The sequence below is a fragment of the Sarcophilus harrisii genome, chromosome 4, assembly GCF_902635505.1.
Source record: "Sarcophilus harrisii chromosome 4, mSarHar1.11, whole genome shotgun sequence".
In the NCBI taxonomy this organism is placed as follows: Eukaryota; Metazoa; Chordata; class Mammalia; order Dasyuromorphia; family Dasyuridae; genus Sarcophilus; species Sarcophilus harrisii.
In genome coordinates, this window is record NC_045429.1 from 257,308,271 (window position 1) to 257,330,790 (window position 22,520).

The 22,520-nt window shown below is 36.3% G+C and overlaps 1 protein-coding gene across 1 annotated transcript; it reads left to right on the forward strand.

The window, feature by feature from the left end:
• Window positions 1-1,235: 1,235 nt before the first annotated feature.
• LOC100927091 (glutathione S-transferase) lies at window positions 1,236-20,798 on the forward strand. Its single transcript, XM_031964724.1, has 7 exons — window positions 1,236-1,340; window positions 7,371-7,475; window positions 12,913-12,964; window positions 14,057-14,186; window positions 14,979-15,120; window positions 15,980-16,111; window positions 19,988-20,798. The coding sequence occupies exons 2-7, from the start codon at window positions 7,389-7,391 to the stop codon at window positions 20,105-20,107; spliced, it is 663 nt and encodes a 220-aa protein (XP_031820584.1). The 5' UTR covers window positions 1,236-1,340; window positions 7,371-7,388; the 3' UTR covers window positions 20,108-20,798.
• Window positions 20,799-22,520: the final 1,722 nt, after the last annotated feature.

A 22,520-nucleotide genomic window follows, 5' to 3' on the forward strand; every position in this document is an offset into this window, starting at 1 on the left:
GGAAGACAGATTCCTATTTCCATCTTTATTCCTGCATTTTAAAAAATTGCATGAGGAATGCAGACTTGGTTGTTTCTTGTGTTTTGCGCTGAAAAGGCACAAAAGGAAGGCAGATTCCTATTTCCATCTTTATTCCTGCATTTTAAAAAATTGCAAAAGGAATGCAGATTTAGTTGTTTCTTGTGTTTTTCGCAGAAAAGGCACAAAAGGAAGGCAGATTCCTATTTCCATCTTTATTCCTGCATTTTAAAAAATTGCATGAGGAATGCAGACTTGGTTGTTTCTTGTGTTTTGCGCTGAAAAGGCACAAAAGGAAGGCAGATTCCTATTTCCATCTTTATTCCTGCATTTTAAAAAATTGCATGAGGAATGCAGACTTGGTTGTTTCTTGTGTTTTGCGCTGAAAAGGCACAAAAGGAAGGCAGATTCCTATTTCCATCTTTATTCCTGCATTTTTAAAAAATTGCATGAGGAATGCAGACTTGGTTGTTTCTTGTGTTTTGCGCTGAAAAGGCACAAAAGGAAGGCAGATTCCTATTTCCATCTTTATTCCTGCATTTTAAAAAATTGCAAAAGGAATGCAGATTTAGTTGTTTCTTGTGTTTTGCGCAGAAAAGGCACAAAAGGAAGGCAGACTGCCACGTGCAGCGCCTCATTTGGATGTGTCTGGAGTCTTGGAAGCTTGACTACCCTACGTTCTCCTACAAATGGACCTTGGGAGCTTGTTCTAGCAGGGGAGCGCAGCTACTCGTATACCCTTGACCGAAGAACGGTACGCCTCTATCGGGGAAGGTCGTCCTCTTCGACCGAGCGCGCAGCTTCGGGAGGGACGCACATGGAGCGGTGAGGGAGGAAGGGGACACCCGCCTAGCCAGCCAGATCAGCCGAATCAACCCTGGCGATCAATGGGGTGACAGATGTCGCAGCCAGATCGCCCTCACATCCAACAGCCTCTTGGGGGCGTTCAGTATATAGGGCCGACAAATGAGTTTTCTTTACGTATGGGGTGACAATTTGCAACGTGACTATAAGAATCTCAAGGGGCATAGTTATATCGCTTCCGTAAGAACACTATTTTTGCATCTTTTTCGAATACTTGGTTACAGCTGAATTTCTTTGCAATTTGGGATGTTTTTTATCCTCCCCATGATACTTTGCAGCTGGGTTGGGCATGCAAAATACCAGAGTCACCATTGGTAGACTTCTCCCAAAGTCCTCGCCCACTTCTCTTAATTGCAGCTCCGCCCTGTGCGCCTAGCCTTCCTTTCTTCCTTTCGCGCCGAGGATTCTCCTTTTGGACACCAGCTGGCTGGCAAGACCCTCTCCACCAGCGGCGGACGGTGAGAGTGGGCAGAAGTCTTTGCCCTCCCCGGTCTCTTCCTCCTGCCCCCTCGCCGCCTGGGCTCCGCTTTCGCAGCTAACTTTACCTGCTCCAGGGCCTCCGCAGTCCCCTTGCGCTGGCTCCACCTGGGCTCCGTCCCCTTGCCCTGCTTCCATCTGGGCTCCGTCCCCTTGCCCTGCTTCCATCTGGGCTCCGCGGGCTGGGAATAGGTCAGGGCACAAGTGTTTGGAAGCTTGCGGTCTGGGACCGGCGGGGAGATTTATAGCGCTCAGGTGGCAAGGGGCAGAGGAGGTGAGAGGGACTGGTGATATCCATGGGCATGGGGCAAGGGACGGAGTGGGGCGGGAGACAGCGTTTAAGGGATGGGAGACGTGGAGGAAGCATGGAAAAGGGGATGGGAACCTGGACGCGGGAAACTGAGAACTGGACCAGAAAGCATTGAGAAGGGGGCAGAATGTACGGGGCGAGAAACGAGGGACTGGATGCAGGGGTCCGGGGTAAGGAAGAATGGGACAAGATGATGGCAAAGAACTGGAAATTAAAGAGATGCCCATTTATTAGGGAATGGCTAAATAAAATGTAGCTGTCATGGAATGTACGGTAAGAATTGAATGGGTTGGTTTTAGAAAAACGTAGACTTTCTTGAAATAATGAAGAGTGAAATGAGCAGAACCGAGAGCACAATGTATACAGTAACAACACTGATTCAAAGAGTAACTAAATTGTAAACGACTAAGTTACTCTGAGTATTATAAATACTCAAATGAACGACATTTATGTGAAGAATAAAAGAAATCATTTTTTTTTTTAAAGTAAGAGCCTTAAGATTGGCAAATATAACAAAAAATGAAAATGTTGGATGTAGGATGGGATGTGGAAAAACTGGGACATTAATGTTGGAATTGTGAACGAATCCAACCATTCTGGAGAGAAATTTGGAACTACGCCCAGAGAATTATAAAACTGCCTACTTTTTGATCCAGCAGTGCCATTGCTTGGTCTATATTCCAAACATCCAAAAAAAAAAAAAAGAGGAAAAGACCTAGAGTTATTGCAGCTCTTTTTATGGTAGCTAAGAATTGGAAATGGAAGGGGTATTCATCAATTGGGGAATGACTAAACAAGTTGTGGCATATGATTGTAATAGAGTATTACTGTACTATAATAAATGACAAGCAGGATGATTTTTTTGCGGGGGTAAATAGTATTTTATTTTTTCTAATTACATATAAAGATAGTTTTCAACATTCATTTTGTAAGATTTTGTTTCAATTTTTTTCTCCTTCCTTTTCTTTCATCCCCCCTCTCCAAGAGAGCAATCTGATACAGGTTATACATGTGTAATATTTGAACATATTTCTACTTTAGTCATATTGTGAAAGAAGAAATAGAACAAAAGGGAAAAGCCACCAAAAACTCAAGACTTCAAATCCTTTCTCTAGATGTGTACAGCATTTTCCACAAGGATGATGGTTCAAGAAAAACCTGGACTTACATGAACTGATGCATAGTGACGTGAACAGAACTGGAAGAATGTTGTGCACAGTAATAGTTCAGTGAAGAATTGTGAATGATTAGACATTCTTAGCAATATAGCGATCCAAGATGCTCCCAAAAGACTAATGACAAAGCATACTGTCTTTCTCCAAAGAAAGAACTGATGTTGTTTAAATATTAACTGAAGCATGCCATTTTTCAGTTTCTTGCATTTTTTCTCTTATTTGAGACTTCTTGTACAAAATGATTAATAGGGAAATAATTCCACAAATATAACCTATAGCTGCTTACCGTCTTAGCGAAGAGAGAGGGAAAAAGGAGAGAGAGATATAATTTGGAACTCAAAACTTTAAATAAAATTTTTTAAAAGTAAAAATTGGACAGGGTTCAGGGAGTAGGAAGCATGGGGCAGGGCACATAGAACATGGAATTTTCCAGAGTACAGGACAAGGGATATGAGATTGGCTATAAGGGGAAATTACAGAATCCCAGAAAGGTGGTTTAAAGGGTTGGGGGGTGGAGGATGGGAAGTAGAAGCAATGGGGTGAGGAGATCTAAGTCATTGTTGGGAGTTGCTCTGCCCTTTGTTTGACATTGTTTGTGCACACAGAGAGGGTTCAGTGTTGTATCTGATTCTCAGAGGCTTATTTTGAGTGTAAGAATTTGTTTGTTGTTTATTTTGTTTTGTTTTCAGGGGAATAGACTGCCTTAAAATCATTTTGGGCTCTTTGTCCTTGTTGTTTGTCCTTTGTTCTCCAAGAGGACCATGACATCAGGGAGGTGGTGCCATGGCATGCAAGTGAATTGGGGGGCTGTGCATCCTCATTTTTTCATCTGGAAATATTTGGAAAATAAACTTTCACTGTGGGATTACTTTTTTTTTGTAACAGCTGGCAATTCTCCTGTCTTGATTTTGAGGTTATATTTTACCAGAAGTTAAATTCTTTTCACTACAGAGATGATCTCAGTCTAAGAGCAGGAGTTCATTCAGCAAAAGGAGTAGGAAATCAGGAAGACTAAATTCAATATTCATTAGGGAGATTGGTCTGTAATTTTCTTTTTCAGTTTTGGTTCTTCCTGGTTTAGGTATCAGTAACATATTTATGTCATAGAAGGAACTTGGCAGGACTCCTTTATCTGTTTTTCCAAATGATTTACATAGTATTGGAATTAATTATTCTTTAAATGTTTGGTAGAATTCACTTGTGAAATCCATCTGGCCCTGGATGGAAGTCTAAATTAAAGCTTTTGTGTATTCAGCAAATATTGACAGACTTTTGGAGGCTCTGGGAGAGACCCAAAATTTGGATAAGATTGAGTTGAGAGCTCCATGCCAAGTATGAGGAAACAGGGAGTCTAGTCAAGACACTGAATCTCAAGATGTTTTGTTTTCCTCATCTATAAAATCGGTGGGATGGTAGATTCTTAAAGGCATGTGCCTTTAAAGTACTTTGAAAAATTGAATTACTGGTATAACTTTGGCTACCATTTAAATTTGCTTTGGTGAGGCTGTAGAGGGAGAGATATTTGACCTTTGTTTGAGAAGGAGTGCTGCCTGAATTTCCCTGGTAACAAGTAACTATTTCTTTTGAGAAAGGTCTTTCTTTACCTAAAAGGCTCTACAACAGTTCCAAATCTGAAATTGTTAAAATAGTTTTTGGGAAACTATTGGAAATAACTGTTAATTTTCCCTCCCGTGAGATAATGCATTAAATGTTTTGAAGTATGAAAACTTTTCTTCTGGACAAAAGTAATAATAGATGTGGATTCTGAGGAATTAGAATGTTCTGGTAAGCACTTATTCTGTGAGTAGATTGTCCCTATCTTTTTTTTTTCCTTAAATAAAAATGGTGCTAATCCAAAAATGCTTTCCCCATAGAAAGTTAGAAATATAATGGTTAGTTGGTCAGACTAGACCAGCTCAGTCCATGAGACCCAAAGAATCCCTGTAGGATTGGCTGATTTGGGGTGGGCAACCACTAAGGTTTATCTCTAGAAAGTTGTCCATCAGATTGATGATTTGATGTGAGAAAGCTAAGGGATGCAAAAATTCAAGTCTGCTAAACTGGGGGGTGGCAGGTAAAGATTTACTCATCTTTTGAAGTATAGAATATATTCTAAAACTTAAAATTACTTTTGTGCTAGGAATATGTGACTTTTCTTATACCTTCTCTTCACCTTTCCTCCCTACAACTTCCTTTTTTTGGAGGGTGGGGATGGGGCAGTTTAAGACCGCCCCAGTATCTTGTTTACTTTCTACCCTTTCATATTTCCATAAGAAATGTATTTTGTAAATGGATACAAATCATTTGGTTTGTAATTAGTGTTCTGCTATATCATCCTGACAGACTGTAGCCATCTGTTTAAAAAAGGATAATTTTAGTCCAAAAAAGTTTCTCGTGGACTGGGATTTCTCTATTAAAAACTCAATTAATTACATAATGTATCTTAATTTTGTATCTTTTTTGAGATATGGGACTTTGTACTAAGTGTACATAGTGTGCTTGGTGAAGTATTGAGGGAATGATGGGGATTTTCTTGTTTAACTCTCACTGTTCTTGTTAATTTTAAGTTATGGAATCACAAAGTCTCCTCAGGCACATAATCTTTTTTTTTTTTTTTTTAAATAAAGCTTTTTATTTTCAAAACCCATGCATAGTCTTCAACATTCACCCTTGCAAAACCTTATGTTCCAATTTTTTTTCTCCCTCCCTTACCCTCCTCCTCTAGACAGCAAGTAATCCAATATATGTTAAACATGTAGTTCTTCTATACATATTTCTGCAATTATCATGCTGCATAAGAAAAATCAGATCAAAAAAGGAAAAAAATGAGAAAGAAAACAAAATGCAATCAAATAACTAAAAAAGTGAAAATACTATATTGTGATTCATACTTGGTCATCTCTCTGTGAGCAGATGGTTCTTTCCATCACAAGACCATTGAACTGTCCTGAATCACCTTACTGTTGAAAAGAGCCACATCCATCAGAATTGATCATTGATAATCTTATTGTTGTTATGTACATTGTTCTCCTGGTTCTATTCACTTCAGTTAGCATCAGTTCCCTTTCATTACTCTTGAAGACACTTGGATTACATTCTTAATCCTAAGTGAGGAAGAGAAAACGGGGAAATAGGGAAAGGATGGGTGGGGGTGAAGAACTGACTGAATTAATAGTTGTGAAAAATGAAATTGGGCAATTATTTTTAGGCTTGATTTAGGGTTAGGGATTGTGGGAAATAAACTTGTTAAATGATGGAAAAGGGGGTATATTTCAACCTCACTGGTATATAAATTGCTTAAGACCAGGATAATAACGATAGCTAGCATTTATATAGCACTTACTATGTGCCTGGCCCTTTACAAATATTATCTCATTTGATCCTCACAACAACCTGGTTCCTAGGGTTTTACATTTTACAGCTGAGGGAACTAAAAGCAAACCCATTAAGTGACTTTTCCAGGATATTATAGCTAGTAGCTGAGGCTGGATTTGAACTTGTTGGGCTTGACTGCAGACCCAGTTCTATCTACTATGCCATCTTTGATTTCTAACTGTCCAAGAATGTATTTTGCACTGACAAGTACTTAGTCAATATTTGATGAATTAAATTAACTCATCTCCTTATGGTCTGGTCTTGAGCAGGATGCATCAGTCTCAGTTTCCTCATATATAAAAAAAACAAAACAAATCCCCCCCAAAATTGAGGTAGGTCCTTCTTAGCTTTAAAATCCTTTCTTCTTCAAGTCTTTTCAGAGCCTTCCTAATCCTTTCTTTTCCTCTTTTCTCTCTTGGCCTTTCTCCCCCAGTATATGTTCTTTTACTGTTCTTCTATCATCAAACTTGTCCTCTTCTTATTTCTTCTCTCCTTAGATAACTGAATATTTATGAGCTTTATTCAAGGTTGTTAGCTTTTTAAAAAAAAAAAAAGTACATCCAGTTCTGTGTTTTAAAAAGAGGTCACTGGGAAGCAATGATTCCCCACCCCAAAATGCAGATAATAGAGGAATACACTGTAAGCAAATATTGTTATTTTAAACAGTTCTTCTTTTTCTTGTTGTTGTTAAATGGAGAAAATAATAGTACTAGGATCATGCATTTAAGGCTGAAAAGGACCCTAGCTACCACCTAACCCAGTTTCCTCATTTGATAGATGAAATAATGGAGGTCCAAAATGACTGACCTATCCAAATCCATACAAGATAGTTGGGGACCATGGTTTATCTCTGGTGCTTCTGTCTCCAAATTCAATGCTCTTCCTTTTGCATCACAATTTTTACATATACTTAGATGTTTGTCTTATAGTTTTTTATTTTATGTATATGTCTATCTTTTTATCAACACTGCATATGCTGTCTTTTACAAATATATTCCTGCCTAACACAATTGATTATAATGAACCAATTTTCCACCAATGGCACATACTATCCAAATCAGATCAAGATTTCAAATATTTAATCTGTATGCATAGGATCATATTAAGAACAAGAAATCCAGTCTCATCTGTTATTTTTTGGTCTTTTTCAGAAAATCTGAAACATCATAATGGCAAGTAAACCCATCCTCCACTATGTTAATGGAAGAGGCAGAATGGAATCCATCCGATGGCTCCTAGCAGTAGCTGGAGTAGAGGTTTGTCTGATTCAGAGTGGGAAAAACTTTCCAAAGAGATTTCATTGTTTTCAAGGTCTGGAACATCTTAGAGAGAAAGAAGCTGTGACCTAAATGTTCCTAGTTATTACAAACAATCCCTCCCTTTAGCCAAGAGATGTCTTTCCCAAAAGTTGACTTGTACAAATTGCTATACTTTTTTTTTAAGAACAATTTTACTTTCCAATTGCTTTTTTTCTTTATCATTTTAAAAATACTTTATTATCACTCTGGAGCTGTAAGACTCCTCAGAGGATTATTTAATCCAATCCTCTCTTCTTATAGATGAGAAAACTAAATCCAGACCAATTAATGACTTTCTAAAAACCTTCAGTTTCCAAACACTGGAGTAGTATTTAGAGAGTTTCCTATGTGCAAGGAATGAATCAAAATTTAACAGTGGCGTTCAAGGCTTTAGTTTTCTTAAACTAAACTAGTTTTCTTGAAACCCTTAGTGTAGGGCCTAAGACAAGGTACTGTGGTCTCTGGGAAGGATTTGAATCCCATACATTTGGGGGATTATGAAAATATGTTGATACTTTAGCATTTTCAATGACTTTGTTTAAAATGAAATACCTCTTAAATAAATAAACCATGATGCCCTTTGAAAAGTGGAAATTTATTTTGCTTGACTATGAATATTTGTTATAAGAATTTTCTTTTCTTTCTTTTTTTTTTTCCAATAGAAAGGGAAGGTACTTAATTTAAAAAATTTTAGATTTAAAAGAAAAAAGGAAAGAAAAATCACGCTTCCTGTGAAGCTAAGAGTTTCAGTTTTCACTGTAACTAACATATTCTTTTACTTGTCAAAAAATCAATACCTACATGCTATAGAGGGCCGAATTTTCTGACATTAGTAATATATACATTTATATAAAGATAATATTACAAATTGTCCCTTGGGTTCACTTGTGGGTTTTCTCCTTGGTGATTGCTCTCTTGCCTTCCCCTAGTCTTGGCTCAGGTTTTCAGTGTCTCTGCCAGGTATTTAATGAGTAACCGATAAAGGGTATTTCACAAGCTAGTCAGCAAATTTATAAATTAAGTAAGAGAGTTTCTACAAAAACAGACTTGCTTTACCATTATAAAAATTGAATAATCCTTCTGTGATTTCTTTAAGGTATAATATAGCTCCAACTCTTACTTGTACATTGTATTAGTTAGAACGAAACCCCTTTGTAGCAGAGCAGAGTTGGTATGAGTCACTGTGGCCAAAATATATTATTCTTCACTTGGTGACCAGCCACACAGGAATGACCCATTCAGAGGTTAACTAGGTACATCCTTAGATGACAAACATCCAGTTTGCCTTTGAGCATACAACCAAGGCTTTATGGCTTAGATGGACTTAACTCATTTCCAGTCACCTGATACAGCCTTCATAAACTCAAGTTAACCTTCATTTTAACAAAGTCATCAGATCAGAACTTTGACAAAAGAGTAAAATTCTTATTATTATAAATAATTCTTTATTAACAAAGTTTTTAATGAATTTTAATTTTACTTTCTTTCCCAGAATATCACTTTTCTAAGTCTTCCAGGGAACCATCCCTTATAATAAGCATAGAATAAAAAAAAAAAATAGAGGGGAGAAAACAGTTTAAGCAAAGATAACCAATATAGCAACTCAGTTCAATATTATATATACTGTGTTCCATACATACAAAAAAAAAAGCAAAGCAGGGAGATGAATTCTAACGTGAATTATTTCATAAATTAAAGTTTTACAATGAATTTCCTCTGAATCATATCCATACTAATGTCCTTATTAATCTGTTTCCTTTTCTCTTTGCATCCTCCTTTCTGTGTATTCCTTCCTCTCTGCCTCTATTTGCCAGAAACCACTGTTAAAAACAGTCCAGTCTCTACCAACTCATCCCACAGACTGAAGAAAGGAGACATATAGTTAGTCTTTGTGGGACATCTGAGTGCCGTTGATACAGAGACTTATCACAAGTTATCCATAGGTTAGAAGCTTATTGAAGCCATTATCCATAGAGCTGTAACTCATTGATGATGTACCTATCAAAGGATTATTTTTTGAGGCCATGGACTCTGTTTTCTTTCTTTCTTTTTTTTTAATATCATGTGATTAATACAAACACCTGGCACCTAGAAAAGACTTAATATGTAGTTGCTATTAATTTTTAAAAAAAAATTTTTTTTAAATATTTTTAAATTAAAAAAAAAAAACTGGTGAATTTTTTTAAAAAATGTAGATGCCTGTGGGATGTTGTGGTAACTCACTCTACAACCTTTTTCTCTGATCTCCAGGAGATAAGATGAGTTTATATGTTTAAATGTTGATGATGAATTTGATTAGTACTAACAGAAGCCACAACTGGTCCCCAAGCATCTGAGATATCAGTCATTTAGCCTGCATGATGAGATCCCATTTTGGTTTAGTAGCAGTGAGTAAAGTAGAGATTTCATTTTCACCATCAGCAGTGTGGAGGGTGAGGTTGCTACAGACTATTACTGTCAGCAGGAACACTAAACCAAAACAAAAATCTCTGAATGGAGTTGATATTTGTGACTTAGCTGTCCCAAATGGTACTATTTCTCCAGCAGCTATGAACAAGAGCAGGGCTTCTGATCATGTTCAGTAGGAAGATTTAAAAAGCTTCAAAAAACATTTCTTTCAGAAATGAGGTCATTGTAATTGATCTTTAACCTCAGCAATTCTCCTTTGAGTCTCTCCTGGGACAGTTTGGGTACCTGTCATGGTTATTTAGGGCTCTTAAATATGAACTAAAGACACGGAGCCAAGATGAGGGAGATAAGTTATAACTGCCAAATTTCTTCAAAAACTGGGTATTTTTTAAGCACAATTTTTTCTGGCTGCCTTTGGGCACAAATCTGGGTGCTTTTTAATCACTGCTTGGGCTGGTGACTGTTAGCACAAATCTGGGTGCCATTAGGCACAACTTGGTTTTGGGTATTTTTTGATGTGTAAAACACAAAAAAATACATCTGGGCACTCTATGGGAAGGAAGGAAACACACCTGATCTGATCCCTCTGGTTCTATTCTAGAGTCCAGAAGCCTGGTTAATCTTTGAAAAGGCTGTTTGGGTATTTGTGTTTTGGTGAGGGAGAGATTGTTGAACTGAGAACTCCTCTCATTGCACTCCTGAGATATCAGGAGGTTGCCCCTAGTTTGTATTTGTTAATTGTTGCATCTGTGCAGACTGTTTGTGACTTGTCTATCTGTTGTGTTGGTTTAAGAATTTCTGTTAAGTTTTTAAGAACAATGATTGAAGGATTTGGCAATTGGACATTTCAAGATTACAAAGGTGCTTAGCATAAAACAAATGCTTTAGGAGTGTTAACTTTATTGGAGTTAATTGTAACCTGTTTGCACTAATTTTGGGAAAAACAGAAAAACCTTGGCTGCTTTTAAAATCTGCCTGTTTAGAAAACCTGTTAGAAGAAAAAAAGGGGTCAATAAAACCTCATTTGGATCAGGTTGCAGCTGTGAATTGTGGGAAGTAAGAGATAGAGAAAAACAAGCTGATGTCAATTGCTTTAAAAAAAAAAAAAACTGACAAAGAAATAGCCTTTTTATCTAGTCAAATTTTTGAAGGCCAGTTTTATATGTATTGAGGAAAAAAAAATAGTAACCAAATGGTAAGTCAGTTTGTCTACAACATTTAATTAGAATTTAGGGAAACTTACTTAAGTGGGGAAAAAGGGTATGGCTAAGTGTGCATACTTCCACACCCAGATCCTTTTTGAATCCTAGTAGCGGGATTCCCTACCCTGTCTGGGCAGGAATGGGTGGGGCCATTTCAGGTCTTAATCTTCCCATTGCAGTCTCTCCCAAGCACACAGCACAGTTTTGGGATTGGTCAGCATGCCTTGAGCACCGCTGCTCCCTTTACAAGCAGATGCTGAGTTAAGTGTACAAACGAATGTAGACCTAATTCACACTGAACTGTCCATCTCAAACTGGGTTCCCTGGCTGAGATGGTGCTCCAGAGCTGCAGAGAACCTGGCATGCTATTCTTGCAACAAAGAGGCCTCTGTGCCGCCCTAAACAAGTTAGCAACTCTGTGGTTACCAGAGAGAGTCTTGCCCTCACTCTAGGTCCTAGCACCTTTTCTAATCTTATTTTAATTTATCGGCTTCCAGGTACAGTAAGTCAAAATCATGGTGCTGAGACCCTCCAAGATGATTCAAGAATTTAAATACTCACTATAGAGAGTATGGAAATATTATGCCCTGAATAAAAAATAAAAATTATTATAGCCCTACCCCCGACCCCTTCCTTGTCATTAGGACTGGGAGAACTGAGTCAGGAAAAACCTTGAAGCTCTGACCACCTTTACATCCCATTGTGTCATAAACTCCAGGTGTGTTATCTTGGATAATTTCCCCTCTGTTTTGAGTATTGCCTGTCTCTTGCCCTCAACCTTCTTATCTTAATCCTTATCCTGTCCGGAATTCTTTTCTGAATCCTTTCCTGGAATTATGGTTTATCTGCTCATCCAGTGTTCTCACTCCCCTTGTCTGCCTTTGTTTCCTTTATAAAATTGTATATTCAGATTATGTATTCTGTTTGCAAACCCTAGTTAGTTAAAACCCTATATAAGTTCCCTGCCTCAGTTTGGGCCAGAATGATTTGGACAAGAGTCCCATCTCAATAGACTAGCTTAAACTCTCCACATTAAAAGATTAAAAAGCAATCTCTCTCTTGCCTCAGTTTTTCTGGTATTACAATATGAATCTACATTGGATTATTTGCTGCCTAGGGAAAAGAAAAGGAGAGGAGGGAAGGAAAAAAATTTAGAACACAAAATTTTGCAAGGGTGAATGCTGAAAACTGTCTTTGGATGTATTTTGAAAAATAAATAGCTATTATAAAAATACTTTGCAAACAATAAAAAAATAAAGATCAAATGAGATAATATTTGTGAAGGATTTAGCATGGTGCCTGGCATATAGTAAGAGTTTAATAAATGTTTGTCTCTTTCCCTTTGTATAGGTTATTCCTTATGCCCAGAATTCATTGCTTTTCATTTCTATCTTGAAGAATTATAAGTTTTCTTCAAAGCTTAGTCCAAATACCATTTGCTCCCCCAAATTCCTTCCCTCAAAATTGCCTGTATTTATATATGTACACATATATATGTGCTTATATACATACATATCAATATGCAGGTGTGATTTATTTATATATGTGTTATATATTTATATGTTTATGTATGTATATTATCTCCCCTGGTAAAAGATTAGCTCTTTGAGGGTTTGGGCTAAGTTGGGCCTGCCTTTGCATCCATAAGGCCTAATACAATATCTTTTATGTCATTGGCACTTAATAAATGTTTGCTGATTAATTGATTCTTATAACTTTGTTCACTCTCTTGAACTGCCTATGACATTTTCTAATATCATCTTATATTTCTGTTTTTGTTTTAGTTTGAAGAAAAATTTTTTGAAACAAGAGAACAATTGCAAAAGTTGAAAGAAAGTGAGTATAAAAAAATGCACTTGAAATCCTGGAAGGCATCATTATTCAGTGGAAAGCATGGTGCCTTTGGAGTTGGAGCATCTCAGTTTGAATCCTAGTATGCCTGCCACTTACTATCTGTGAGACTTTGGACAAATCAACCAAATTTTATGACTCAATCTCTGATTTTGTCTTAGTTTTTATTAAGCTGAAGGAAATCATCAAAAACACTATCTTAATAAAATGAGGATGAGAAGAACAAGTTTTTAAAAGGAAAATATGTTTAACTACACTATAGGATGATTGATACATAAATAGGTTCTATCTGGTCTGCCCCCAATGTAGTACACATGTTAGTATTAAGATGTAGCTCAACATGGGGCTGTTAGGTGGTACAGTGGATAGCATTCCAAGTCTGCAGTGTAGAAGACCTGAGTCCTGGATAAGTCATTTAACCCTATATAAAACTATGTTCACATAATATATATGCAGGTCAAATTAGTCAATGGCTTTAGTTTCATTAACCTAATATTCTAATTAATAATAATATCAATATCAACAACAATAAGATTGATATCAATAATATGAATATTAGTTAAATAATGTAAATAATCTCAATATTAATATCAAAGTGCATTTATATAGCAGTTTAAGGTTTGCAAAGTATTTACAAATATCTTCCTTCACAGAAATCCTGAGATAGAGATGCTATTATCCCATTTCCTGATGGGGAAATTAAGACCTATAGAAATTTGATTGACTTGTACGACTCACCTAGCTAATAGATATCCAAGGCCAGATTAGAAATCAGGTCTTTTTAAGTCCAGGTTCAGGGCTCTATCCACTGTGCTGTGTAAGCCTTTCTGTTAAGTTCCTCATCCACCCCAAAATGCTATAAATAAAAGTCTCCTTAAGAACTAAAAGGGTTGTAGGCAAGACCAACTCCCCATTTGCCTTGGTTCCATTTGGTGAGATCTTAATCATTCCTTGATAATTCTTTTTAATTTTCTTGCTGGTTTGCTGCCCCAGGGCATGACAGAACAGTCTTGTAGTTTGTGTGAATTACTGGATGCCAGCAATTTTGACTTTTAATTCTATTGTTCCTGTCCTCAGCTGTACTCCTGTTCCAACAAGTGCCAATGGTGGAAATTGATGGGATGAAACTGGTTCAGACAAGAGCTATTCTCCACTACATTGCTGAGAAATATAATCTACTTGGGAAGGACATGAAGGAGAGAGCACAGTACTGTAGCAGTTCTTTGCTTGCTTGGGGGTTAACTTGGCTAGATAGTTAACTGGCCCTTCTACAAATAGACCCTTGATTTTTCTGTGTGATACTAGGTTGAATAATGAGAAAAGACTGGAGCATTGTCAGGAACAATTTAACCTTTGATTGCTTTGCCTAGCTTTTGATTCTCAAGAGTTTGGAAATTTAATGCAGGGATTTAGGGTTCAAAGAAGCCCAGCCTTCCTTTTTTTTTTTTTTTTTTTTTTTTTTTAAATTCTCTAATTCTTCAGTAGTGGGATCTTTCAACACATGCTGGGAAAAGTAGTTGCTTTTCTTCTTTTGGAGATAGGAAGAAGAGACTGGTTGGGAGAATGGAGAATGAATTATCCTCCCTGACTTGTTTCAAGATTTATCAAGGGGATTTAGGGGAATGGGGTGGGGTTCAACTTTTTTTTTTCTAAGCAGTATTATATTTTTCCAAAAAGACATAAAGATAATTTTCAACATTCATTTTTTCAAAAAATTTTATGTTCCAAATTTTTCTCCCTCCTTCCCTTAATTTTCCCCTCCCCAAGACAGTAAGCAATCTGAAATAGCTAAAACATGTACAACTCAGGGGGATTTAAAATAAAAAAGAATTCCTTGACTCCACAAAATACCTTTCTTTCAAAAGAGTTTAGTCTTAGTGAGTGAACAGGCTTCCAGGTCCCCCTGCTACTGTGGTTCAAGGATGCTTAGTTGGGGAAGCCAAGGAAAGAAACATTAACATTGCATACCTTTTATTTTATTTTTATTTTTGTTTTTTAGTATTATCATGTATTCAGAGGGAACAATGGATCTGATGGAACTAATCATGATCTACCCTTTCCTGAAAGGAGAAGAGTCCAAACAAAGACTCGTTGAAATTGCTAATAAGGCTAAAGGCAGATACTTTCCTGCTTTTGAAAATGTAAGTGACAGAAAATCTGATGCATTTAGAATGATGGAACAAGAAAAAAGGATAGAGGAACAGGAGTTAGATCAGGTCCCTAAATGATTTTTCCTCTGCTCTGTGATTTTTTTTGTAAAACTAATCTCAGGAGAACATGTTTTAGATTGCTAAGAACTCATGATAGAGCACCAAGAGGCAGTTTTGCATGCTATATGGTGATCTGGCCTCAGAGGCATCAAGACCAGATTCAGGTCTTATCTCAGATATATGAGGGATGTATATGCAGGCCACTTAAAATCTCAGCTCCAGGCTGCTACTACTGTTATTTACTTTTTTTTCCTCTTAAAAATTTAAAAAAAAAATATTATTATTATTGAAGGTTTAGGAAAATCCTTAGAAATCCTTAGAAAATCCTTAGAAATCACTTGAAGTCCCTCTGCCCTACTCTTCTTTCTCTTGTAAAAAAAATTTTTTTTTCCCTAAAGAGGTAGCATTATACAGTGGAAGGAACACTAGATATATAGTCAGTCTTGCCTCTGTCACTACTTGTGTGACACTGAGTAAGTCACTTAACCATTTTGGATCTCACCTTCCTCATCTGTAAAATGAAAGAGTTATATTAGCTCTAAATTTATGATTCTGTGGATTTATAATATATAGATATATCCCTTTAAACTTAGGTCATTTGAGAGGAGAAAAAGTCTGGAATTTAATGGTAACATCTCATAGAGATTCCAGCTTGATGTTGCATTCCACTAGGCTTTGGACAGTCTCCGCCATTGCTATGTACTCTGCTGTTATAATTAATCCGTAACTCCTCCATATGTAAGTAAAGTGAAAGACATCCTCAACATTCTCCTGTGCTTATGTCATTCAGATTTTGAAGGCTCATGGACAAAATTTTCTTGTTGGTAACCAGCTGAGCATGGCAGATGTACAACTGTTTGAAGCTATTTTAATGGTAGAAGAAAAAGTCCCTGATGCACTCACTGGATTTCCTTTACTCCAGGTAATGAAAACATCAAGTTTGAAAACTGACTTCTTCCTTAAACATCTGATGATCAGTTGGCTTTCAATTTTAAATCTAGTCAGTAAAATTATAATTAGGAGATGAACAAAAGAATAACTGACAAGGAAGCAAAGAAAAGATGGACAGTTACAAATATAATGTCTTCTATTATTATATATACTTTCTTAAAATGGAAATTATTCCTACATATTTTGAATATTCCCTCATGTTCTGCTAGGCACATGTCAATGGTTTTTTTTTTTTTCCTTTTTCTCTCTTTTTTTCTTTTTCTATTTGTTTTTTTTTTCTTATTTTGCATTTACTTTTAAATTTTAAAAATGGTGTAAAAGAATTGTAATTAGAAGTTGGATTAAAAAACTGATTCTGCCTCTTACTAAGTAGGTGACTTATGGATAAAACACCTTTTCACTTTGGACTTCAGATTTCTTATCTGAAAATGGATAGTTGATTAGGTGTGGTGGCAAAGGCTTATCAGCTCAGTTACCTGGGAGACAACTGTGGGATCTCTTGAGTTCTGGAATTCTGCATTGGACAATGCAGATGGGCTATTCACACTAAGTTAGGAGTTAGAAGTGGTTGGAGTGGAGCACAAAGTAGAATAGGTGATTGGTCCCTTCACTTTTAGGCTGCATGAGATAGGGAGACCCAGTCTTTAAAGATAAATGAGGAGTTGGGCAAATGACTTTTCATTTACTTCATATATACATATATGCAAAAATGTATATAAGCATTTATATGTATGTACATATGTGAATTACATAGATTGAAGTAGGGATAGAGAAGGATTGAGAATTGAATTCCCAACAGCCAGTTCTTTTACATAGTAAGATTATTTGTACTTAAAAATTGCTTTATCTTTATTTTTCTCCCAGCTGCCTCATGGACCCAAACTTTCCTTGTTGACCTAAGGAAACATTGCTAAAATATAAATTTATCAGTCTGTTCTGTATAAGCTGAAGCATAGGAAGGAATAGGATAGAGTCAGTTCTTAAGATATTGGGGAGTTTCTTTTTTTCTAAATCTAGAGAATCTCAAATTTAAAACAATGATGTCTAAGTACAGACTTGATCTGGGCACTTCATACTAGACCGCTGCTGTGGTTATGGTCCCTTTGCAGAGAGAGAAGCTTGGGCTTGAACTGTAAACATCTGATTCAATTTTATTTGCCACTTGGCTTAACTAAGGAGGGGGTCAGGGTTCACCCAGCTCAATTTTGCTCACTATTTCACCATTCATTCCTCCCCTTGCACAGAGAGATATCTGAGTCCTCATACTTTTCCCTACCCTATTTCTTTGTCTCAGTGCTTGACCAGATCAAATTCCCCCAAGTCCTTTTGGGCCAAATTCCTTTATACAAAAATGCATTTTTTAGTCAGATCCAGAATTGTCTTGATCTATCTGGAAATGGTGGACTACTCCAGTATCTTTAGCCAAGAAAACCCCAAATGGGATCATGAAGAGTCTCACATGACTGAGATGACTGGAAAAAAAAATGTTTTTTATTCCTTTGATTATTCTCTGTAATAAACAAATATTGCACCAAATGGAACACAGCCATTTCTTCATCTAATCTCTACTCTGACAATTGTTCTCTCAAGCCTTCTCATGATAAAGCACATGGATCTTTTTGGTCTTTCCTCTTCCAAAGTCTAACAATCCACTATATAATTTGACCAAGGTCACATGAACACCTGATTGCATTTACTATTCCCAAGACTCCAAAACATAGATAATTCCAAGAGCAAACAGAGGTAGATAGCTTATCAGGTATTTATGTAATAAAGATAGGGTTTTTAGTGCTTTATTTTCAGGACCTGTTATTTTCACCTGAGGATTTTGGGGAAAAGCTTTAGCAATATAGATCTTGTCTACAACCTTAGAGCAAAGGTATTCAAACTTTTTGATGTCAGGACCCTTTTATGCTCTTAAAAATGATAAAGAGCCTCTGCCCTCCACCTCTACCTCCCCCCCCCCCCCCAAGAGCTTCCAAGTATGTGGGTTATATCTATTGATATTTCTCTTATTAAAAGTTAAAATTTCTTTAATATTATCAAGAAAATAGGGTTTAGACTTCAGAGACCCCATGAAAAGGTCTTGGACAGCTTTAGGGGTTCCTGAACCACACTTGAAAAACCATTGCCTTAGTCATTTGGGCCACAGAGAGGTTAAATGACTTCCTCTTGATCCTACAGCTAGTGTGGGTAAGAAGCAGATCTTTTTTAATTCCATTGGGGAGATCTGTCAGTTCTTAAAATACTGGGGAGTCTCTCTCTTTTTAAATCTAAAGAGTACAGACAAGATCTGGCTACTTCATGCTATACTGCTGTTATGGTTATGTGAAAAGCTGTCAATTGTCATTTATCAAATATATTGGGGATAGATATATACATATATACAAAGACATATATAGCATGTCATATTATAAATGTATATAATGTGTGTATGTATATATATATGATTGTACATACACACAGAGATACAAACTTATTAATTTTGATTCCGTCAATGCCAGGTTTTCCCATTTTGACTCTGATGCTTGTCCTTGCAACCATATGTTTGGGGCAATTAGTTGGCACAATAAATAAAGTGCCAGGCCTGAGTCAGAAAAATCTGAATTCAAATGCAGTTTCAGTCACTTATCATCTATGTGATCCTGGGCAACTTCTCAATATGTTTGCTCAGTTTCCTCAACTGTAAAATGGGAATAAAAATAGCACCTACTTCCCAGAGCTGTTGTGAGGGTCAAACAAGAAAATAATTGTAAAATTCTTGGCACATAGTAGGCTCTATATAAATATTAGCTATTGTTATATTAATTATTATATTGTGAGGAGAAAAAATATCTATTATTATAATGTAAGGAGAAAAAAAGATTTATTAACCAAATTCAGGTTTAGAAAAGAAAATTCATGTTGAAAGATAATCACCTAGATTTTTTAAGCAAATTGTTTCCAAATGTTTTCAAGTAGTTTATATTTAGTTATAAGGTTTTTCTATTATTACAAACTATATTTTTGTTAATTCCCTAAAGGTAATTCTAGTTGTATAGTATGTATTTCTTTGACCAGTGTACTTTATACAGATAAAGTACTTATGTAGTAGGAGGCCATAAAACTATGAGTTTTTCATTAAAAAGTGTAGTAGAATTGCAAATAGTGTAGTAGAATTACAAGAGCACTGGACAATCTGGAATTGGGATTCAGGAGGAGATCTGTGTTAGAATTCTACTCTTGATGCTTACTAGCTGTATGCCTCCAGACAAAGCACATGATTCATTAGTCAATCAATCTCTCCTTTGTTCTAGGAAAAAAAAAAGATGATCCTTACCCTCAAGGGGTTACAATGTAATGAGAGAAATGACATGTTGGCAAATTACATACAAACAAGTTATATACAGGATAAATAGGAAATAATCAGTACTAGTTACATAGGATACAGTGGATATATCAGGAGGTCCTATGTTCAAATGAGACCCAAGACACTAGTTCTATATGACCCCTGGCAAGGTTTGTTCTCAGTAAGAGACAACATGCAAACAAATACATACCAAGCAATCCATATACAGGATAAATAACAAATAATAAATAGATGGAATAATCAATAGAGAGAAAGCCCTAGAATTTAGAGGGATTGTCACAAACCTTAATCTGGCTTCACAATTTATTAGCTGTTTATCTATGGGAAAGTGACTTAACTGATTTTAGTTCACTCAGATTTTGATTATTCATTAAGACTATCTTCATTTTCAATAGTGATACCCCTGAATTTGGGGGAGTCTCTTCCATTATCATTTGAATTTTGTGTCATGAGGTTTTTTGCATCAACTGACTTTCCTTTCAATTTTTTTTTCTTTAGGCATTCAAAACTCGAATCAGTAATATTCCAACAGTTAAGACATTCCTGGCCCCTGGCAGCAAGAGAAAGCCTATGCCTGATGCTAAGTATGTGGAAGATATTATCAAGATCTTTTTTTAAAACAGCAAACTTTCCCATGGAGAGAGAGATTTTGTGTATGTGATTACTTTGTGATTCTAGGACCCTTAATGCCATAAATCCAATCATGTCAGTTCTAATACTCTGTGAGATTTGCCTAGGTATAGCTACTCTCCAAAATAGCATTTTGGAGGAACCCAATAAACCCAGGAAAGAGATAATAGGGGAAAATATTCTCCTTTTCTCAGTAATCCAAGAATTAGAATGTTCGTTCTAAAAACTTGGCTTTGAGGTCTCCGGTGGAAGCATTGATCTAGGTGAATGAGAGCATTCATTCATTTCTTGTCTGTTTCTGCACCTTAGCTTGCTCTAAGTTCTCTCAGGTTCTTCTGATTTACTCTATAAGCTTCAGGGATATAGATCCTAGACCTAATCCTCTCCATCTGTTCCCTGAACTGAGTGAGACCTCCACCAGCTACATGCTCTTCCATCTTCTAGAAGTGACCTTATCTAAACTGCTCCAGCATCTAAGACATCGAGTGCTTACTGAATGAATGAATTCTGTATCATGTTTTTTGTGCTGAGCATAGCATTCGAAGTTGGGCTTCTCTAATTGTTGGGGCCTAATAAATAGCAAAATGTTAGTTAATGCTACTGATCTGAGTCACAATCACCTGTACTGTGACAACAAATAAAACAAATATGTATCAAATAAAGGCTTTCTACACACAGATCTTTGGCTTATGTTTTAATTTTTGCATTTAAAACTGAAAATGGGCAGCCAGTCTGTTTTATTATTTTTAGCATGAATAGATTGAATGTTCTTTACAAAGTTCTTCAGAAGATAACATTATTTTAGGGAGGCAGGGAGAATAAGATTTGGGAACATGGGAATGATGATCCTATCTCTTCCCAAGGCTATGTTAATAATTTTTCTTTTAATTGTGAGAAACTCAAAGTTTGTTTAAGTTCTAAATGATAGTTTATGAAGAATTTTCCCCTTCTCTAGATGCTTTGTGTATAGATACGTTTAAATGTATTTCAGGAAGGGGATGTGGTTGGTATCTTCGATCATGGCTCCCGTAGCTGAAATTTATATGAAAATAAGAGACCAGAGATCATGATTCCTGGAAAGAACAAACAAAAACCCTAGTCAGAGAAAAAAAATGAGTCCACGATTGAAGGTATTTTGCTAGAAGAAAAGTCAACCAATAAAGGAGTCCCTATGTATATAGCAACATGAGCCTGAAGCATCCTGTCCATGCTGTTCCCATGTGCTGTATTCATCCAGTCCAGAAACTACATATATAGTGGATAGGAATAGCCAAGAAGAATATTCTGTTCCAATATGGAATAACGGGTAAAAGACAAAATTTAAAATCAGGAAGAATTGGGTCTGGTTTCTGATATTTACAAAATGTGTGATCCTGAGTAAGTCACTTAAATGTCTCTGAACTTCATTTGTAAAATGGGGGCTGGGATGATGGATAACTCCTAGGGTTCTCTCTAGCTCTTATTCTGTTATCCTATGAACCTCCATTTTTCTTCTCCCGTCCCTACAGATCTTGGTGACATTTTGAAGCTTTTTCATTCGTAGGGTCAAGTCGACGGCATTTGGCTAGAAGGCAGTAAATAGTGGAAATACAATTCCCCTGCATCAGCATGGTATAGTGAAAAGAGAGGGAGCTCAAGAGTTGGTGGACCTGAGTTCAAATACTGCCACTAAAATGACTTTATGATTTTGGGCAAATCACGTGATCTCCATTGTTTCAACATCTATAAAATGAAGAGATGCCAAAGGACTTCTGAGATCCCACCCAGTTCTAGAGCTATGATCCTATTACTTCATGGGTTGAACAGTCACTGAAAATCTAGCAATTTAGACTACCAATTTTCATGCTATTTGGTTTTGAGGCTTCTTTAGTCTCTTAAAAATTATTAAGGACTCCAAAGAGCTTTTGTTTATGTGGGTTATACCTATTAATATTTATCAAATCAAATTAAAACATAACATTTTAAGATATTAATTCATTAAATAGCAATAACAAATCCATTACATGTTGTTGTATAATAACAGTTTTATGAAAATGGCTATATTTATGAAACAAAAAATTTAGAAGAGTGGTAGTGTTTTACATATTTTTTCAGGTATCTTTAATGCTGTGACTTATATGACTTATATAGGGTTTATATATGGCTCCAAAAAACTAGCATGCACAAAAGCCACACCCCACTAAAACCTTCTGGGCAAAAAGGCTAAACCAGTTTAATGGCAATGACTAAAGTAGGATATTAGTGAGTTAAGGGACTGTCTACTCCAAACATGGGATAGAAATCCCATGTGAAATGGGTGGATGAAAACAATTTGTTCTAATGGCCATGAAGGTAATGTTGGTATATCCACTTTTCATGTATTTCTTGTCCTAGTTTCAGTTAAATACCTTAAGGATAAAAA

Coding starts and splice junctions, on each gene's coding strand:
- LOC100927091 (XM_031964724.1), top strand. CDS start 7,389: ATGGCAAGTAAACCCATCCTCCACTATGTTAATGGAAGAGGCAGAATG. Junction 14,187..14,978: donor GACATGAAGGAGAGAGCACA/GTACTGTAGCAG, acceptor TTTGTTTTTTAG/TATTATCATGTATTCAGAGG. Junction 16,112..19,987: donor CTGGATTTCCTTTACTCCAG/GTAATGAAAACA, acceptor TTTTTTCTTTAG/GCATTCAAAACTCGAATCAG.